Source organism: Lissotriton helveticus, chromosome 10 (genome assembly GCF_964261635.1).
Source record: "Lissotriton helveticus chromosome 10, aLisHel1.1, whole genome shotgun sequence".
In the NCBI taxonomy this organism is placed as follows: Eukaryota; Metazoa; Chordata; class Amphibia; order Caudata; family Salamandridae; genus Lissotriton; species Lissotriton helveticus.
Window position 1 is genome coordinate 201,584,051 of NC_136071.1, and position 14,263 is coordinate 201,598,313.

Genomic DNA, 14,263 nt, shown 5'->3' on the forward strand with positions numbered 1-14,263 from the left:
TGCCTGTTAACCAATGACGCACCTGATTTTGCAAATCACTGTATCGAGGTGGGTTGCAGACAAACAAGGAATATTCCTCATGACTCCCACATAAGGGCAACAATTTGACGGAAGGTTAAGATGTAGATTAGAGACCTCCTCAGTTGGAGACAGCGCTTCTATTAATGTGGCAGGGCCAAAATGCCTAATTTATCGGAGCATTTTGCTGGTGTTCCCCAGCCCCGGATGATAGAATTCTGCGCACTGGGGGCAGTTGTACCCATAGATGGGGTATAGTTAACAATAGGGTACTGATTTCAGTGCACTGGTCTTCACATGTGATACTGATGTGGTGTTATTGTTTACTCCCATCTGCCCCCCCCCCCCCAACCCAGCCAGCTTTAGGTTATGTATTAATATGGTCGATTAGCTTTGTAAAGTTTTTTTTCCCCAACTGACGATGTTCTCCACCAAAGGGGAGATGCAAATATTGAGCACAGTTTCAGTGAAAACCAATAGAAACTATTCATTGCCCTGTTATGTTTGCCAAGGCCTGAACATGATCCTTGGTGCGGGTCATTGACACTTTAGCGCAAGTTCTGGTTTGGTCTTAAGTCCTTGGGTGCCCCTGTTCAGCCATTGGTGATGCCCTTACTTTTTTCATTTTCGCTTAGCAAATGGGTCCCCTTCACTGGTATGCGAGGAGCCAGGGTCAACTATCACCTATGTAGAGCTCGTAAGCCTCCTGGTGGAATCTCTGCCTTCTGGTACAATTAGAGCATCAATGGCAGTGGGGCGTTTGGTGGATGAATTGTGTGGGGAAATTGGCAAATGGTCGCTTAGGTCCATAGACAGCTGCCTTTCAGCTAGATCGCTCTTTAGAGATGACCCAAACTGCTCGGGCTAGAAAGGTATCCAGGGTAGAGCCTACCGGAGCAGGTAAAATGTTAGTTTCATCCCCAACCCCTGGCAGCCTAAGTTGGCCCATAACATCAGTAAAACAATTCAACTTTTGTAAAAAAAAAGGAGAGAAAAGGATATATAACGTGATCTGCAAAAAGTAACTACCAGGTAGCTTCTATATAACAGCATAACCAGCCAAATAACTGTATTAAGCAAGCAGATATTCCCTTTTTAGGGGTTCACAGCATTGCTAAATTAGGGAGCCACCCTCTCGAGACAGCTTAACCCGCCAGGCAGGAGTGGTGGCCCAGCCCCCTCCAGGTGATGATGATTCGAGTAATCAAGTGAATAAACTTACCACCCATCACCTTTCTGAGCAGCGCCAAGGAACCAACCTGGTGTACATGCGCTATATAAATTAGCTATAACATAACATGATGGTCCCGCGCTGCCTCCTGGGGCCTTGGGTCCTTGGCACCCACCCCAGTCTAGTCACTTCTCATTATAACCTTAAGTGTTATGATTTTCATTGAGGCTCATTCTTTGCTGCATGACAATTTCTGCTTGCTGAAAAGATTGAAGGCCAACTTCATGCCTGTTGGCTTTGTCAGTGCTTGTTTATCCTGGACTGTTGATGTTCTACTGGGGCAATAGTCTGCCAATAAGTGGAACCTTTCTCATTTTATTGTGGCAAAAGAACAACACTGTGCAACCTTGCCACTGTGCTGTTTACCTGCCTTGGGATCTGAAAACGAGGCTCAGGCTGTTGCATATGTGTAGGCGTGCGAAAGGCCAGTGCCCCAATGTCTAAAGGTCTTGGATGGTTCTGCGTGGCAAGTTAAAGGCGGACAGCAATGTTGTAGGGCACTCTCCCAATCAAAAAAGTATATCTTGACCTTGATTTCATACTTTCTTATGTATAGTCTGCTGGCAGCCATTAGTACTACCGCCAATATATAATTAAGCCTCAAAGCCCAAAACTGCCTTGAGTTCTCTTTTAATGAGAGAGAAAAAAACTATAATCCCTTTTCCAGCTATGGTGAATTAAAAAGGCGAATGCGCACACCTAGCTAGAAATAAATCCAATTAGCACTTGCAAATGAGTCTCTTTAACACTCTTCCCCTGCACAGGTTTCAGATGGTTTTTACAGTCGCTTCTTAAATCAGTAGCAGGCGCTGGCCTAGACCGCCTGTCTCTCCATCTAGAATTGAATAGGTTTGCTTTCATCTTGGCATGTTCAACAAGTGCTACTGTCCACACTGCATGGTTCTCTTTCCTCTGCAGTGTAATGTGGGGAGTGATTTAATATGGTGCTGGTATTCTTCAGGGTTCATAACTCAGGGATGGGTGCATGATTTGAGGAAAACACTTTCCATTCGTAGCAGTTTTTTGCACTGTTGGGTGTTTCTTGCTGGGGGCTTTGTGAGGTTTCCACCATGCCATAAGCCTTTTTTTAACGACCAAAATGACATCATACGGATTGTAAAGTAGGAGTAGGATAGGGCGAATTAGTCTTCCATGTATCAGTTCATACAGTGGCCCGCTAGTTTGCCCCTTAAGCACGCCTACAGCTGATTGTTCAGAACAAGCCTGACGCCAAGAAGAAAAGAATGAGGCTTTGACTGCATTTCTTTTTTTTTTTTTTTTTGATTTTCAATAAAAGTTCATATTCTGCTGTATCAAGCTCCTATATTGTCCGATTCCATATGTGTGTGTGTGTGTGTGTGTGTGTATGTATATATATATATATATATATATATATATATATTAAGGTTAACATTAATTCACAGCCGATTACAATCACTTAAGTCACGGTATCAGAGATTTCAATTGCTTTCCATTCCCTTGCTATAGAGAACGCCACATATAGACAAATACGTTCTATCATATCTATCAACCCACTAAACAAGACTGCATTCTTTTTGCTTAAAATAATCTTTGCTGCCTCCCTGAGTAAATCTAGATGAAATGTTCCAATCTATTGCATACATATGTATACCCTTGGGCTTATTCGAATTACTATGGAAATCTGTCGTCTGATTCCCTCAATAGACAGAAGGGAGGACCCGAGTCTGCTGTAGACAGATGCTTGCTTTCTGGGGTGTTTGCTGCCTGAGGTTTGGGTACTACAAACCATTGCTGCTTAAAACAAAGGGAGGCCCTGAGTGAGAGGTGTTTCCAAATCGACTGGTCCTGGTAGAGCAATAATGAAACGTGCAAACGAAATAATGGTTTTGCAAAACTTCTTTTACCTTTTTGAAACCTTCATACTTGCAGCTCTTGCGCATTACATTGTAGAATTGTTAAACCAAACCAGTGTTATGTGCAGCTGCACAGAGCTTTGCTCTGCAGCTCCATCTGATTTTTGGACTTTTTGAATTGGTTAATGTGTGTTCACCAAATCGACAGACACTGCTTTCTGGCTGAACCCACTAAGGCGTTGGAAAATTTGAAAATGAGAAACTGATCATGTTATGTCAAACGTGGGTCCTCCAAATTCATCTCCCAGCTGGAGGTCTGTTATTCCTAAATGTTGTCCACTGCAGCTTCACATCATGCGCTTTGGCAATCAACTTAACACAGTAACACATCTGGTTCCACCTGATGTTCCAGCTGCTCGAACTTATTCAATTAGAATTTTCTTTTAAAAGAGCTCGTCCATTTCTCCACTTACCTTAATTCCTCATCTAGACTGACCGGAGGTCGTGTGAGTTAGTTTATCTTGGTCACCATGGTTCATTAGAGTTTTTGCCATTTTGGGAGGTATTGTCCCTCCATGTTCCTACTGACTGACAATTATAGATTTTAGTCACCTTATTGCTTGTTCTCTCATGGCTGTTTAGCAATTTTTCAAGATCTTTGTAACCCTTTTCTCTCATCGCAATTCAATTTATTTATACTATTCACTTAGCTTTTTTTAAGTTATCGAAGTTTATTGATTCTGTGTAGTTATTACAGAGCAGGTCATATTTTCTTTATTGAGAACTGCCTTACTGCTTAGGCTGAGTCAAAGGTGAACCAAGATTACCTTAACTAAAGTCAGTATATCATTGTGGGTCCCTCTATTTGGGCAGTGTGGGAACTTGATGCTCTCACTAAGGTGGTCAGTGATTGTTGCCTATAGAAAATAATCCTAATGATAAACAGCTTGTACCATATGAACAATCTGTAAAAATGCATTTGAGCTATAGAACCTTGCCGAGGGTCACAACAAAGAAACTTAAAAAGAAAAGTATTACACACGTTCAGACAATTAAAATGTTTACAGATGGTACTTCATGATTTAAGTAATTGGGTTCAATTTTAAGATAATTTTTAAGACCGTTTTACAGTGGAAAAATCATTGATTTTTAGTGACCCAGATCCAGCAGAATCATTTTCCCAATAAGACCGGATACAGGCCCATAAGGGGAAAGTCTTTCTCTCTTAGATTTCCTCCTAATTCATTTAAGAAAAGACGCCTCAATGTGCTGAGTGGAAAATATGTTTTTGCCCTGGTTGCAGGTGGTATGTTATTCCATTGTTTCTCTCTTCACAAAGTGGTATACTTATTTGTGTTGTCTGTGATGACTCGTGTCGTCAGTTCTGTTTTAAAATGCAGCATAGTATTACGAATATCTGATTTACAATCTGGATTAATCCCATCCTATTTTTTGCTCTAGGTATTTCTGGAAAGAGCCAGTTGCTCTTTGCACTGGTGTTCACAACACGCTATCTGGACCTCTTTACTTCATACATCTCATTGTATAACTCTTCAATGAAGGTAAAGTATAAAAAAGCCAGTTCTTCTCTTTACCTCATGGTAAACCTAGATACCCTCCACTGTATATTCTACGCTGGTCAAAGTACAAGTCTGCTTGGATAAGGACAACCCATCTCCTTGAAAGAAGTTTGTGTCTATGAGGCCATTCTCTCTTACTGCAGCCTCTGTTCCATGTTTACTTTTGTTTCTTAAGAATTCATTGTATCTCTCGTTATTATCAAAATCTGTTGCCTTTTAACAGTCCCACATGGTAATTGTGTGAAATGTTCTCAAACGGGTCCTGAATGCCCTATTTTTTATCTTAAAGACCAGAGTAAGGGGACTCCTGTTGCTCATCACAGCAAATTGATTTGCATCATGACTGAACAGAACGTCCTGATTCTATCAAAAAAATAATACTGGGAGGTGAGCTGTTTGTAAACACTCTTTTTGGTAGGTTAAAGAACTGCAGTACAGGTGAGGATGCTATTTTGTCAGGCCACGTTTTTTTTTTATTTTTTTTTATTTTTATGAGGTCCTCTTTAATATTTATCTTTCTCCCTTGGCTTTCCTGGTAGAGGATGTGGGCGCCAAGATTGTTTCTTATGCTGATGACACTCAGCTTATTTTCTCGTGTGAGAGAGGCTTCGATTTGATGGGGCAAAGATCAATTCTTGCCGCTCGAAGGTATTTAACTAGCTGAGGGTCAATCAGCTGAAGTGTAATATGGATAAAATGGAAGTAGTTTTCTTCGGAAAACTAGAAACACCCGATTGGAGGGCCTGGTGGCCCAAGGATCTGTCGCCCCGCCCACTGATAAAGAAAAAGCAAAAAACCTAGGAATAATCATTGACAAAACTTTGTCGATGCGTTCTCAGAAACAATATCTTTCTGGTGCATGCTTCGGCACATTCCGAATGTAAACCTTTTTTGCTGCTTCTTCCGCTGGAGAGTAGAAGGATTGTCGTGCAGGCTCTTGTGACATCCAAGCTTGACTATGTCAACTGCTTGTACCTTGGTCTTTCTAAATCCTTGACCCAGCGATTGCAAGTGGTTCAATACGCGGCAGCCAGAGCCATCGTGAGATCAAGACCTAGAGCTAGTATGGCCCGATTCTTAAATCTTTACACTGGCTCCGTATTAAAGAGCGGATTGACTAGCTATGACCATCTTTTTTTAAAAGCCTTTTACAAGGTGGGAGCTTATTACTTAATCAAACGAGTTAATCACTATTCTACATCCAGACCCTTGCGCTCTTATAACGCCAATCTGTCTGTGCTGCGCAAAATTCACCTAGCTCGTACTGGCGATAGATCTTTCGGCTTTCTGGGCGCCAAACTATGGAACAGCTTGCCGGAGTTCCTGAGGCTTGACACTAATCTACTTTCCTTTAGAAAGAATCTAAAAACATGGCTGTTTAATCAATAATTCGGCCTCTTTCACTCATTCTCTTTCCGCTACCTATTGCGCCAGGACACTCTAGCTTGAGTAGCTGTGCGCTTTATCAAATATCTTTTTTCATTTCATTTTGTCATTAGGCTTGTTGGTTCCAAGGCTGTAACTTAGCACTATACCACCTCTCCTTCAGCATTCAGTGTAGAATGCATTGATTTTACAGATTGAAGTGATCAGTATCCAGAGATAAGATACATTATTGCGACTCATTGCTAGAGTTTGTCATTCTTGGGGGGGAATCACGAACAACTCCATTCCATCTCAATATAAATGACTGTTACAAAACAGAGCACTCTAAGGCTTGGCTGATGATCACCCTTTGCTTAAAGTGCTAAAAGAAACACATCATTTGAAAACAAACCCTACTAGTTAAATATTTAGTAGATCTACCACACTGTGCACTTGATGCTTGTATACAAATCACTAGCCACTGATAGTTTCGTTGTAAATACATTTATCAGATGTAATGTTTCTGGTCTTGGACCAAAAAAAAACAAAAAACTTTGCAGCCACTCATGTAGGTTTACTGCTTTATCACTGATCACAAAAAAATGCTGATTTAATTAGTGGCAGGGGGCAATCCCACTGGGCACTCAGGCGTAGTTTTCTTTGCAGTGGATTAAAGAGCAATAACATCCTCTGCTCCTCAATTGTCGACTCGTGCCTTTCATTTATGACTTCCTACACCATAGCTAGTGGAGCAGATAGTCAATGAGCAATTCAGGTCCTTTATTCACACCAACTGCTTAATACTTCAGACTTTTGCGTGGGGTGTGGCACAGGATCAGATCAGTCATCACAGCAACCTATGATTGCTTTAGGATAGAGGTAGATATTAGAAGTGCAGCAGCAACTGTAAGTTCTATTGAATTGAATCGTCCCAATTACCCTTCGTAAATGGTTCCGAAGCAGTGAGTCCAAGGCCTAAAACTGGCATGTGTGACGACGCCCTGCTTCCAAGATAGAATGCAGGTGGTGGTAAATAAAGCCTTCTCCAAGCATATTCTCCTACCATTTTAAATATTTGTATGATTTATTAATTTAAATAATATCCTACTAGTGAAACCACTCTCCTCTGAGTGGAGCAGGTCTTTAATTCTGATGATGGAATGCAGTGAATGGTAAAAAGATTACTCCTGTCCTCTAGACTGTACAACTTTTATCCACTGGCTTGTCATTAATCCATGAATGGATGCCAACCCTATAAATATGATTGACGGTAGGTGGCTTTGCATTTCTAGTTTAAGGCTTTTGGTAAGGCGAGTGTTCTAGGTGTAATAATAAATGCTTACTTAACATTGGCTCAGCCAGTATTGTGACCACGTTTCATTTACTTGCGACTTTAAAAAAAGTTTTAAAATAGCTTCTTTAAAAAAATATATATATATATTTTGGATTTTAACATTAAAAGGCAGACTAGTGTATACTGGAAATGGCTGATATTGTGCTTATGGTGCAATGAGTGTATATTAATGTATGACAGGCCCAGATCTTGCCGACCAGACTGGAGGGGAGCCCTTTTTTTTTAATAAAAAGAAAAAAAGATAAGTTCTCCCAATACCGTAACCAAAAACACAGATGGGTATCCCTTTACCCAAGCAAGGTATATGTGTATCTCACAGAACACCACTAGCTCAAGGAAAATGAAGAAAATAAAGCCCTCACCCACTCGAATAGTGGCATGCTTCATTTATCTGGTTCATCCTGGCCCCTATAAGCCAGGATGTGCTCAACCGTGTCACAGGAATTACTTTTGATATTTTGGTCCAGGGGAAGTTAAGTGAAATAAAAATGCCTCCTCTACACTGAGGTATCCCTTTGTCTGTGGTGCAAATGGCACAATTAAAATCAATCTTGAGGGAAACTTCCGAATATAATGTTCCTATGACCCTAATTTCGTCAACATGTTTCTGTCCCTACATTGTGGCCGAAAAGGTCCAGGGTATTCATCAGGGCAGGCTCTCCTAGCAGTCACTTCTCCTGTGAGTTTCTTTTTGCTAAAGTAGTATGCAATGCTAAATTACATGCGGGGAGAGTGATTTAGTTGCCTGATTGATAGGTGTATGGTACCTATAATAAGAATCGCGAAAATATGCATATTATAGTTACATGCGTGGAGATCACGTTACACAAAGGAAAGAGAAAAATAGGTTTTCCATTTTTCTTAACTGACTTATAATAGATGTAACAACATTTGCATTTTTAAGCATGGGCTGTGCTTCGTGAAAATAGTGCAAGGGGAAACCTATGCGAAAAATAAACACACATTTTGTGGCGTTTTTTTTCTGTGTAGTCACTTCAGACCATGGGTTCAATAATCTCGTGAGCAGTTGTTACATGGATGCCACAATAACAGATGAGGCATGCAGACATCATTTATGGTCTAATTCACTTACCCACAAGGGTAATTTGTCAGACCCCACAGGGGCCCTAGGGTGGTTTGGTCCTGTAGTCAAACAATGTTGCCTGTTAGATTAAATTAAATGATCAAAACAACACAAATACAGGAGTTCCGAAAACTGTCTTGGAGGACCTGCAAAAGCTGAATGGCTGTTGCTGAATGAAACTGCTGTCCCGATACTCATATTGTTAAGGGTCTGAAAAACGTCTGTGTACCTGTTCAGTTCTGCTCTCGCCCGCCTCTCTGTTCCAGGAACGCAGCCACGGCCGGACTTTTATCTCCCCCAAGCCACCATTGGCTGGGAGGAATTCCTGTTATGTGTTGATGCGTCTTGCGTGACCAGGGTGATGGGACATGTAGTCCTATCGTCCCTCGTGCAAGTCTCTCTGGAGCTAAATGTTGTCGTCGGAGCCGCGTTGAGGGGAAGACAGCCTACCTGGCCGTGCTGTAACCGTTGCTACATTGAGCAGAAAAAAGAACCCCCAATACCACTCTTCTGGCTCATGAGGCTATTAAGTCTTTATCCATAAGTTCTGAATAACGCCAATTGGGCGCAACGGACTTTACTTATTCATCATAATAGGATAGGTACATTTCACCTTTATTTATTTTTTGTAGAGCACACTTTGACATCTACATTTTCCATGTGAGTAAGGTGAGGATAACTAGTGCATATCCTCGTCCTGAAGGAGTCCTTGACTCCGAAACATGTTGACGCACTTTTGAGGTTGACATACCCTAACCAGTAAGAACAACCTCACCTGCACTTTTTTTATGATACCAGCCGTGGACTTAATAAAAAAGATTTTGTTATTTTTCCCTATGAGCCAGGTATCTTTTAACCATCACTTTTTCACCTCACCACTCACACATATTCATTCCACACACACCAACACATAGTTCACCTTTAGTGCTCCTACGTAGTCGTGAATCGTAGCACGCCGCATCCCGTAGAGGTTTGCGAAGACCCGATGATGAAGCATGACACCAAGGGGCCTGTTGGTGTGTGAGGGGTTTTCAAACAACACTGGTTGCTCCCCACCATTGTAGGGATCACCGACACCACTATAGTGGATTCCTTTTTGTTTATACGTATTGCTAGGGGAGACAGAATCCACTTCTTCCTCTCCCCCCCCCCCTCTTGTTATTTTCTCTTTCTCGTAAGTAACCTTGTATCATCATGGAAAGACCCAGTAAATACAATACATTTTTATTGGAAGGAATTTGCCTCAACTTTGGCAAATATCCCTTTGTCAGTGTTGGGATGACGCTGTCTGTAAAATGAGGAAAAGAAGCAGTTCATCTGGAATTAGTTTGTTCCAAGGGATTTCATCATGGAGTCCGGTTCTATTATTTCGAAGTCTGTACATCCACCTTTTGTTCTTTCTGAAGGAGTCTGGTAGAGACTTGCCTGATGTGGCATTTTTTTCAATGACCATCCAGTATAAGGCGCTATCACTCTGTGTTTTTTTCCAATGTAGTGAGTGGTTAGTTTGGACCAGTGTAATCTGTGACATCATGTCAGGCAGTCAAAAACCTTGATCACTTTGAGGATGATGATTTCTTTACCATACCAGAAACTAAATTAGCAATCTGTTCACAGAAGGCTGGCAAGCACCTGGATTAGACTGGATTCCGGTAGATTTTTTTTTTATTTCGGAACCCATCATATGGGCTCCGTATCTTAATAGAGTTGCTAATGCTATCATGGCGGGTTCTGAAATTCCTGCTTCTTGAAAGGAGCGGAGATTATTTCGATCCATAAGAAGGGTCCTAAGTCCGACCCAGTGAACCATCATCCCATAAGCCTCATAGATTCCATCCAACAAATATTCTGCAAATGAATCCTACAATGTATCTTAACTTGGATCCACTATAATGAGATCCTGTCTCCTTTCCAAGCAGGATTCCCTCCCAAGACGTGTACAGTTGGCCAGGTTTTTAGGTTCCAACTAATCTGGTAGACGGAGGTATATATCAACAAGGGTAGCCTCTGTCGCTTTTGTTGATTAAAGAGCGGTATTTGATATGGTCTCTAGAGGAAAACTTTGGGTATCCTTGGGCTTCCAGGACCCCTTCTCAATATCCTAATCTGACTTCATAGTGATAATTTCGCTCAAATACGTTGGGGCTCCAATGGGGAAAACACAGACTGCTTTGGGAAAGTGAGGCAGAGCTGTGTACTTGCCCCAGTATTGTTCCTCCTTTTGATTAATAGTTTTGTTGAGTACCTTATGGACTGCAACAATGATTCCCCATTTCTGGTGAGTACTAAATCTCCTTCTTTTTTGTTCGCAGACGACACTCTGTTGGTATCAAACCCCCCAAAAGGCAGAGAGACCCTCCTACTTGGGTTAAGATTATTTTGTTCCAATCATGGCTTGGCTATCAATATAAATATACAAAGTACATGTCAGTCCACCCCCATAGGCCATTAAAACGGGTGTTAAACTGGGGGGGGGTGGGGGGTGGAGGAATTAAAGAAAGTAACTGACTTTAATTATCTAGGAATTAGTCTATCTAGTTCCAACACATTGGTTAGCAAAGTCACAAAAAGCACACTCTTGCACAGGGCAGCAGTTATTTTAAGATTTGCAATCAATACCTCTTTTCATCAAGCTTACCCACTCTTAGTAGTCTAGAAAGCGAAAGCAGTGGCTGCTGCAGCCTATGGTGCTGAAAAGTGGGGGACAGAGTAATCTAGAACCATTGGGGTGGCGGAAAATAAATTCCAGAGAGTGGCTTTTAAACTCCCACAAAGTACTCCTCTGATCTTTAAACAAGACCTAGGCTTCCGGTTCATATCTCCTTTGGTGCGCATGAAACCACTGCTCTACTGGCTGTGTGTATGGTCTGCCCGAGCTGATACTCTACAGGGCAGTACTGATTGATATTTTGGATAGGCAAAAGGATGGGTGGCGTTTTCTTGGCTGAAATATGTGAAGCAGTTCTTGTACTCACTGGGTCTAGCCAAGTATTGGCTGGTTCTAACTGCCATTCCATCATCCTCCGCCACCAAGGTGGAGTCCATTTACTGGGAGCATGAGGAGGGGAAGTTGAGTAACCAGCAAGATTTGGGATCCCCAATCTAATGTTTTCTTCAGGTTGAACCCTTTCCAGCATTTGAGCTATATATGGACCAGATAAATCCACCTTTCACCAAAGCTCTCTAACTCCGGTTTAGGTTGAGTGCTCATCCCCCTTGTCTCATTTACAGACAAATTGAAGGGCAATTTGGGGAAGGGTGCAGCGAACTTTGCCCAGTGTGTGGAGAAGATGATGAAACCGACTATCATCTACTGTTTTTTCTGCCCATTCTGTTACTAACAGCGTAAACGCTGGTTTTGCAGGGTGAATCTTTCTGGATTCACTATGCTGTGCGTTATTCCGCGGTCTTGTGGTTGGGTCCGGATTCATAGTCTTTTCTTTGTTTTTTTAATTTTTTTTATTTTTTTTGTAGCCCAGGTGGGCGTCGGCGTCACACCCCTTTGGGTGTATTTCCGGTGACGTCGGCATGCTTCCTGCGGAAGCTCCCACTCTTGGGCGCCATCTTCAGATTCTTTTTTTCCGCGGTCGGGTCTGGATCGTTCCCGTTTGGGCTCCAGACATTTTTGGAGAAAGAAGAAAGAAAATGCAGAAAAGACGAGGAGAAGTCATCTGAAGACTGCAGGGGACTTCATCGACGAAAAGCCGGCAAGGAGAAGGCGTTTTTCCATCGAGATCATCGACGACCGTCGACGAACACGCAACCAGAGAGGCCCTGGACGCTCGATGATGGACAACACGCCGTTAAAGTTCTGCTGTAACTGCCACCACAAGTACGCGCAGAAGGACCAGCACCCGGTATGCAACCTTTGCCTACCGGTGGACCACGGAAGCGGAGACTGCAACGCCTGTTCCGCCTTCGCCCCGAAGACCCTTCGTGTGAGAGAGAGGCAGAGGGTAGCACACGCCACCCTGCAGGGGAAGGCCCCGACTCCGTCCCTCTACGAGCTGGGGATGTCCTCCGAGGAAGAAGACAATGCTGCCGCCGAAGACGACAGCTACACGGTCGTAGAGACCGATTACACGAAGACTTCTGACAAGGTAGGAGACTCTTCGGCCCCCAAGAACCAGAGAGACTCTGAGTCTAGAAAAATAGAGGGCAAGACCCCGAAAGCGCCGACGCCAAAAAAGGCGGCGTCCGCGACTACTCCCAGGCCCAGCGGATCCTCCGAGAAGGAGTCCCCGGCGCCGAGGGCTGCTGATCAGCAGAAAACGTCGAAAATCGTCCCCGAAAAAAATCGATCGATGCCGAGGGAGAAAGACCCAAAACTGACGACGACGACCAGAGACCCAAGATCCGGTCCGACGTCGATGTCGAAAACTTCGACGCCGAAAGGTACGGCGACGAACCATCCGCCGAAAAGAACGGCCGACCCATCCGACGCGGAACACGCGGCAGAGATGGAGAAGAAGAGAAGGCGCCTCGAGGCCGAAATGGAGAACATCATGCAGCGGAAGAAAGATTTCGATGCAAAGATGAAGGCCTTCACGATCCCTCACAAGACCAAGCCACCGGTGGTGGAGGCAGTCGAGGAGGAGGAAGAGATCGCCGAAGTCGTCGAGGAACAAGACCAGGACGTCGAGGTGGTCGACGACCAGGAGGAGTACGAGAATCCCTACGATAGTTACAACTATGGGGAGGAAGAGGAAAGCAGGACGGACGCAGACTCGACACCCTCTGACCTACAGGAGGTAGATTACATAGATGTCGACACCAACAGCCCGGAGGAGGTGGTCGACACTTACCCCTCGAGGCCCTCGCCGCCGGACGACATCGGGGCCTACAACTCGGTGATACAAGCTGCCGCAGCAGCTTTCAAGCTCAAGCTCGACGAAGAGAAGCAGAAAGCAGACTTCCTTCTAGAAACATTGCTCCCAACACAAACGAGGAGCCAGTTCCTTCCAATGCTCGAGAGCGTCTTGGCTCAGGGGAAGGAAGCTTTCAGGGAGCCCGCAACATGCAAGGCAGTAACTCCCAGAACTGAGAAGAAGTACAAGCATTCCACAAAGGACCCGGCCTACATTCAGGGCACGGTATCCGCAGACTCCATTATCACGGCCACAGCAAGGAGGAGGGCTAACGTACCCACTACCTCGGGCCCACCACCGGATAAGGAGAGCAAAAGGATGGATCTGGTGGGCAGAAGGATCGAACGGAATGCCGCGACCCACTGGCGCATGGCTAATTCCAACGCCCTGATAAACAGGCACATGTACCAAATCATGGAGGGACTGGGGCAGTTGGTGAAGGACTTGCCCCAGGATGCCAGGCAGAAGGCCGAAAAGCTTGTTGAAGAGGGAAAAAACGCGGCAAATTCTTGCCTTAAGACGGCCCTGGATGGGGCAGACACCGCCAGCAGGCTCATGATGATGGGCGTCACGGAAAGGAGGCACGCCTGGCTCAGGATATCCGGTTTCAAACCGGAGGTGCAACACAGCATCCTGAATACACCGTTCAACGGCAACACGCTTTTCGGAACAACAGTTGATGAAAAGCTCAGTCAACTGAAAAAAGATAACGAAACAGCAAGATCCATGGGAGCATTGCAGTTCCGAGGGAACAAGAGGGGCACCCTGTCACGGAGGCCCGGCGGGAGAGGCGGAAACCAGCCAGGTACATCACACCAGGCTTTCCAGCAAACGCACCAGGCAGACTCGCAGACTCAGCATGGTCAGCAGAAGCAGTCCTGGCAGTACCAACAAAGAGGCCAGTCCTTTCGAGGGAGAAATGGACAGG

General features: G+C 44.1%; 1 protein-coding gene across 1 annotated transcript in view; it reads left to right on the forward strand.

The window, feature by feature from the left end:
• The window catches only part of KDELR2 (KDEL endoplasmic reticulum protein retention receptor 2), a 99,548-nt gene that overhangs the window by 20,334 nt on the left and 64,951 nt on the right, over positions 1–14,263 (forward strand). The window contains exon 2 of the mRNA XM_078665136.1: positions 4,546–4,646. Within this exon, the coding sequence (XP_078521262.1) occupies positions 4,546–4,646 (101 nt within the window). The remainder of the gene's footprint in view (positions 1–4,545; positions 4,647–14,263) is intronic.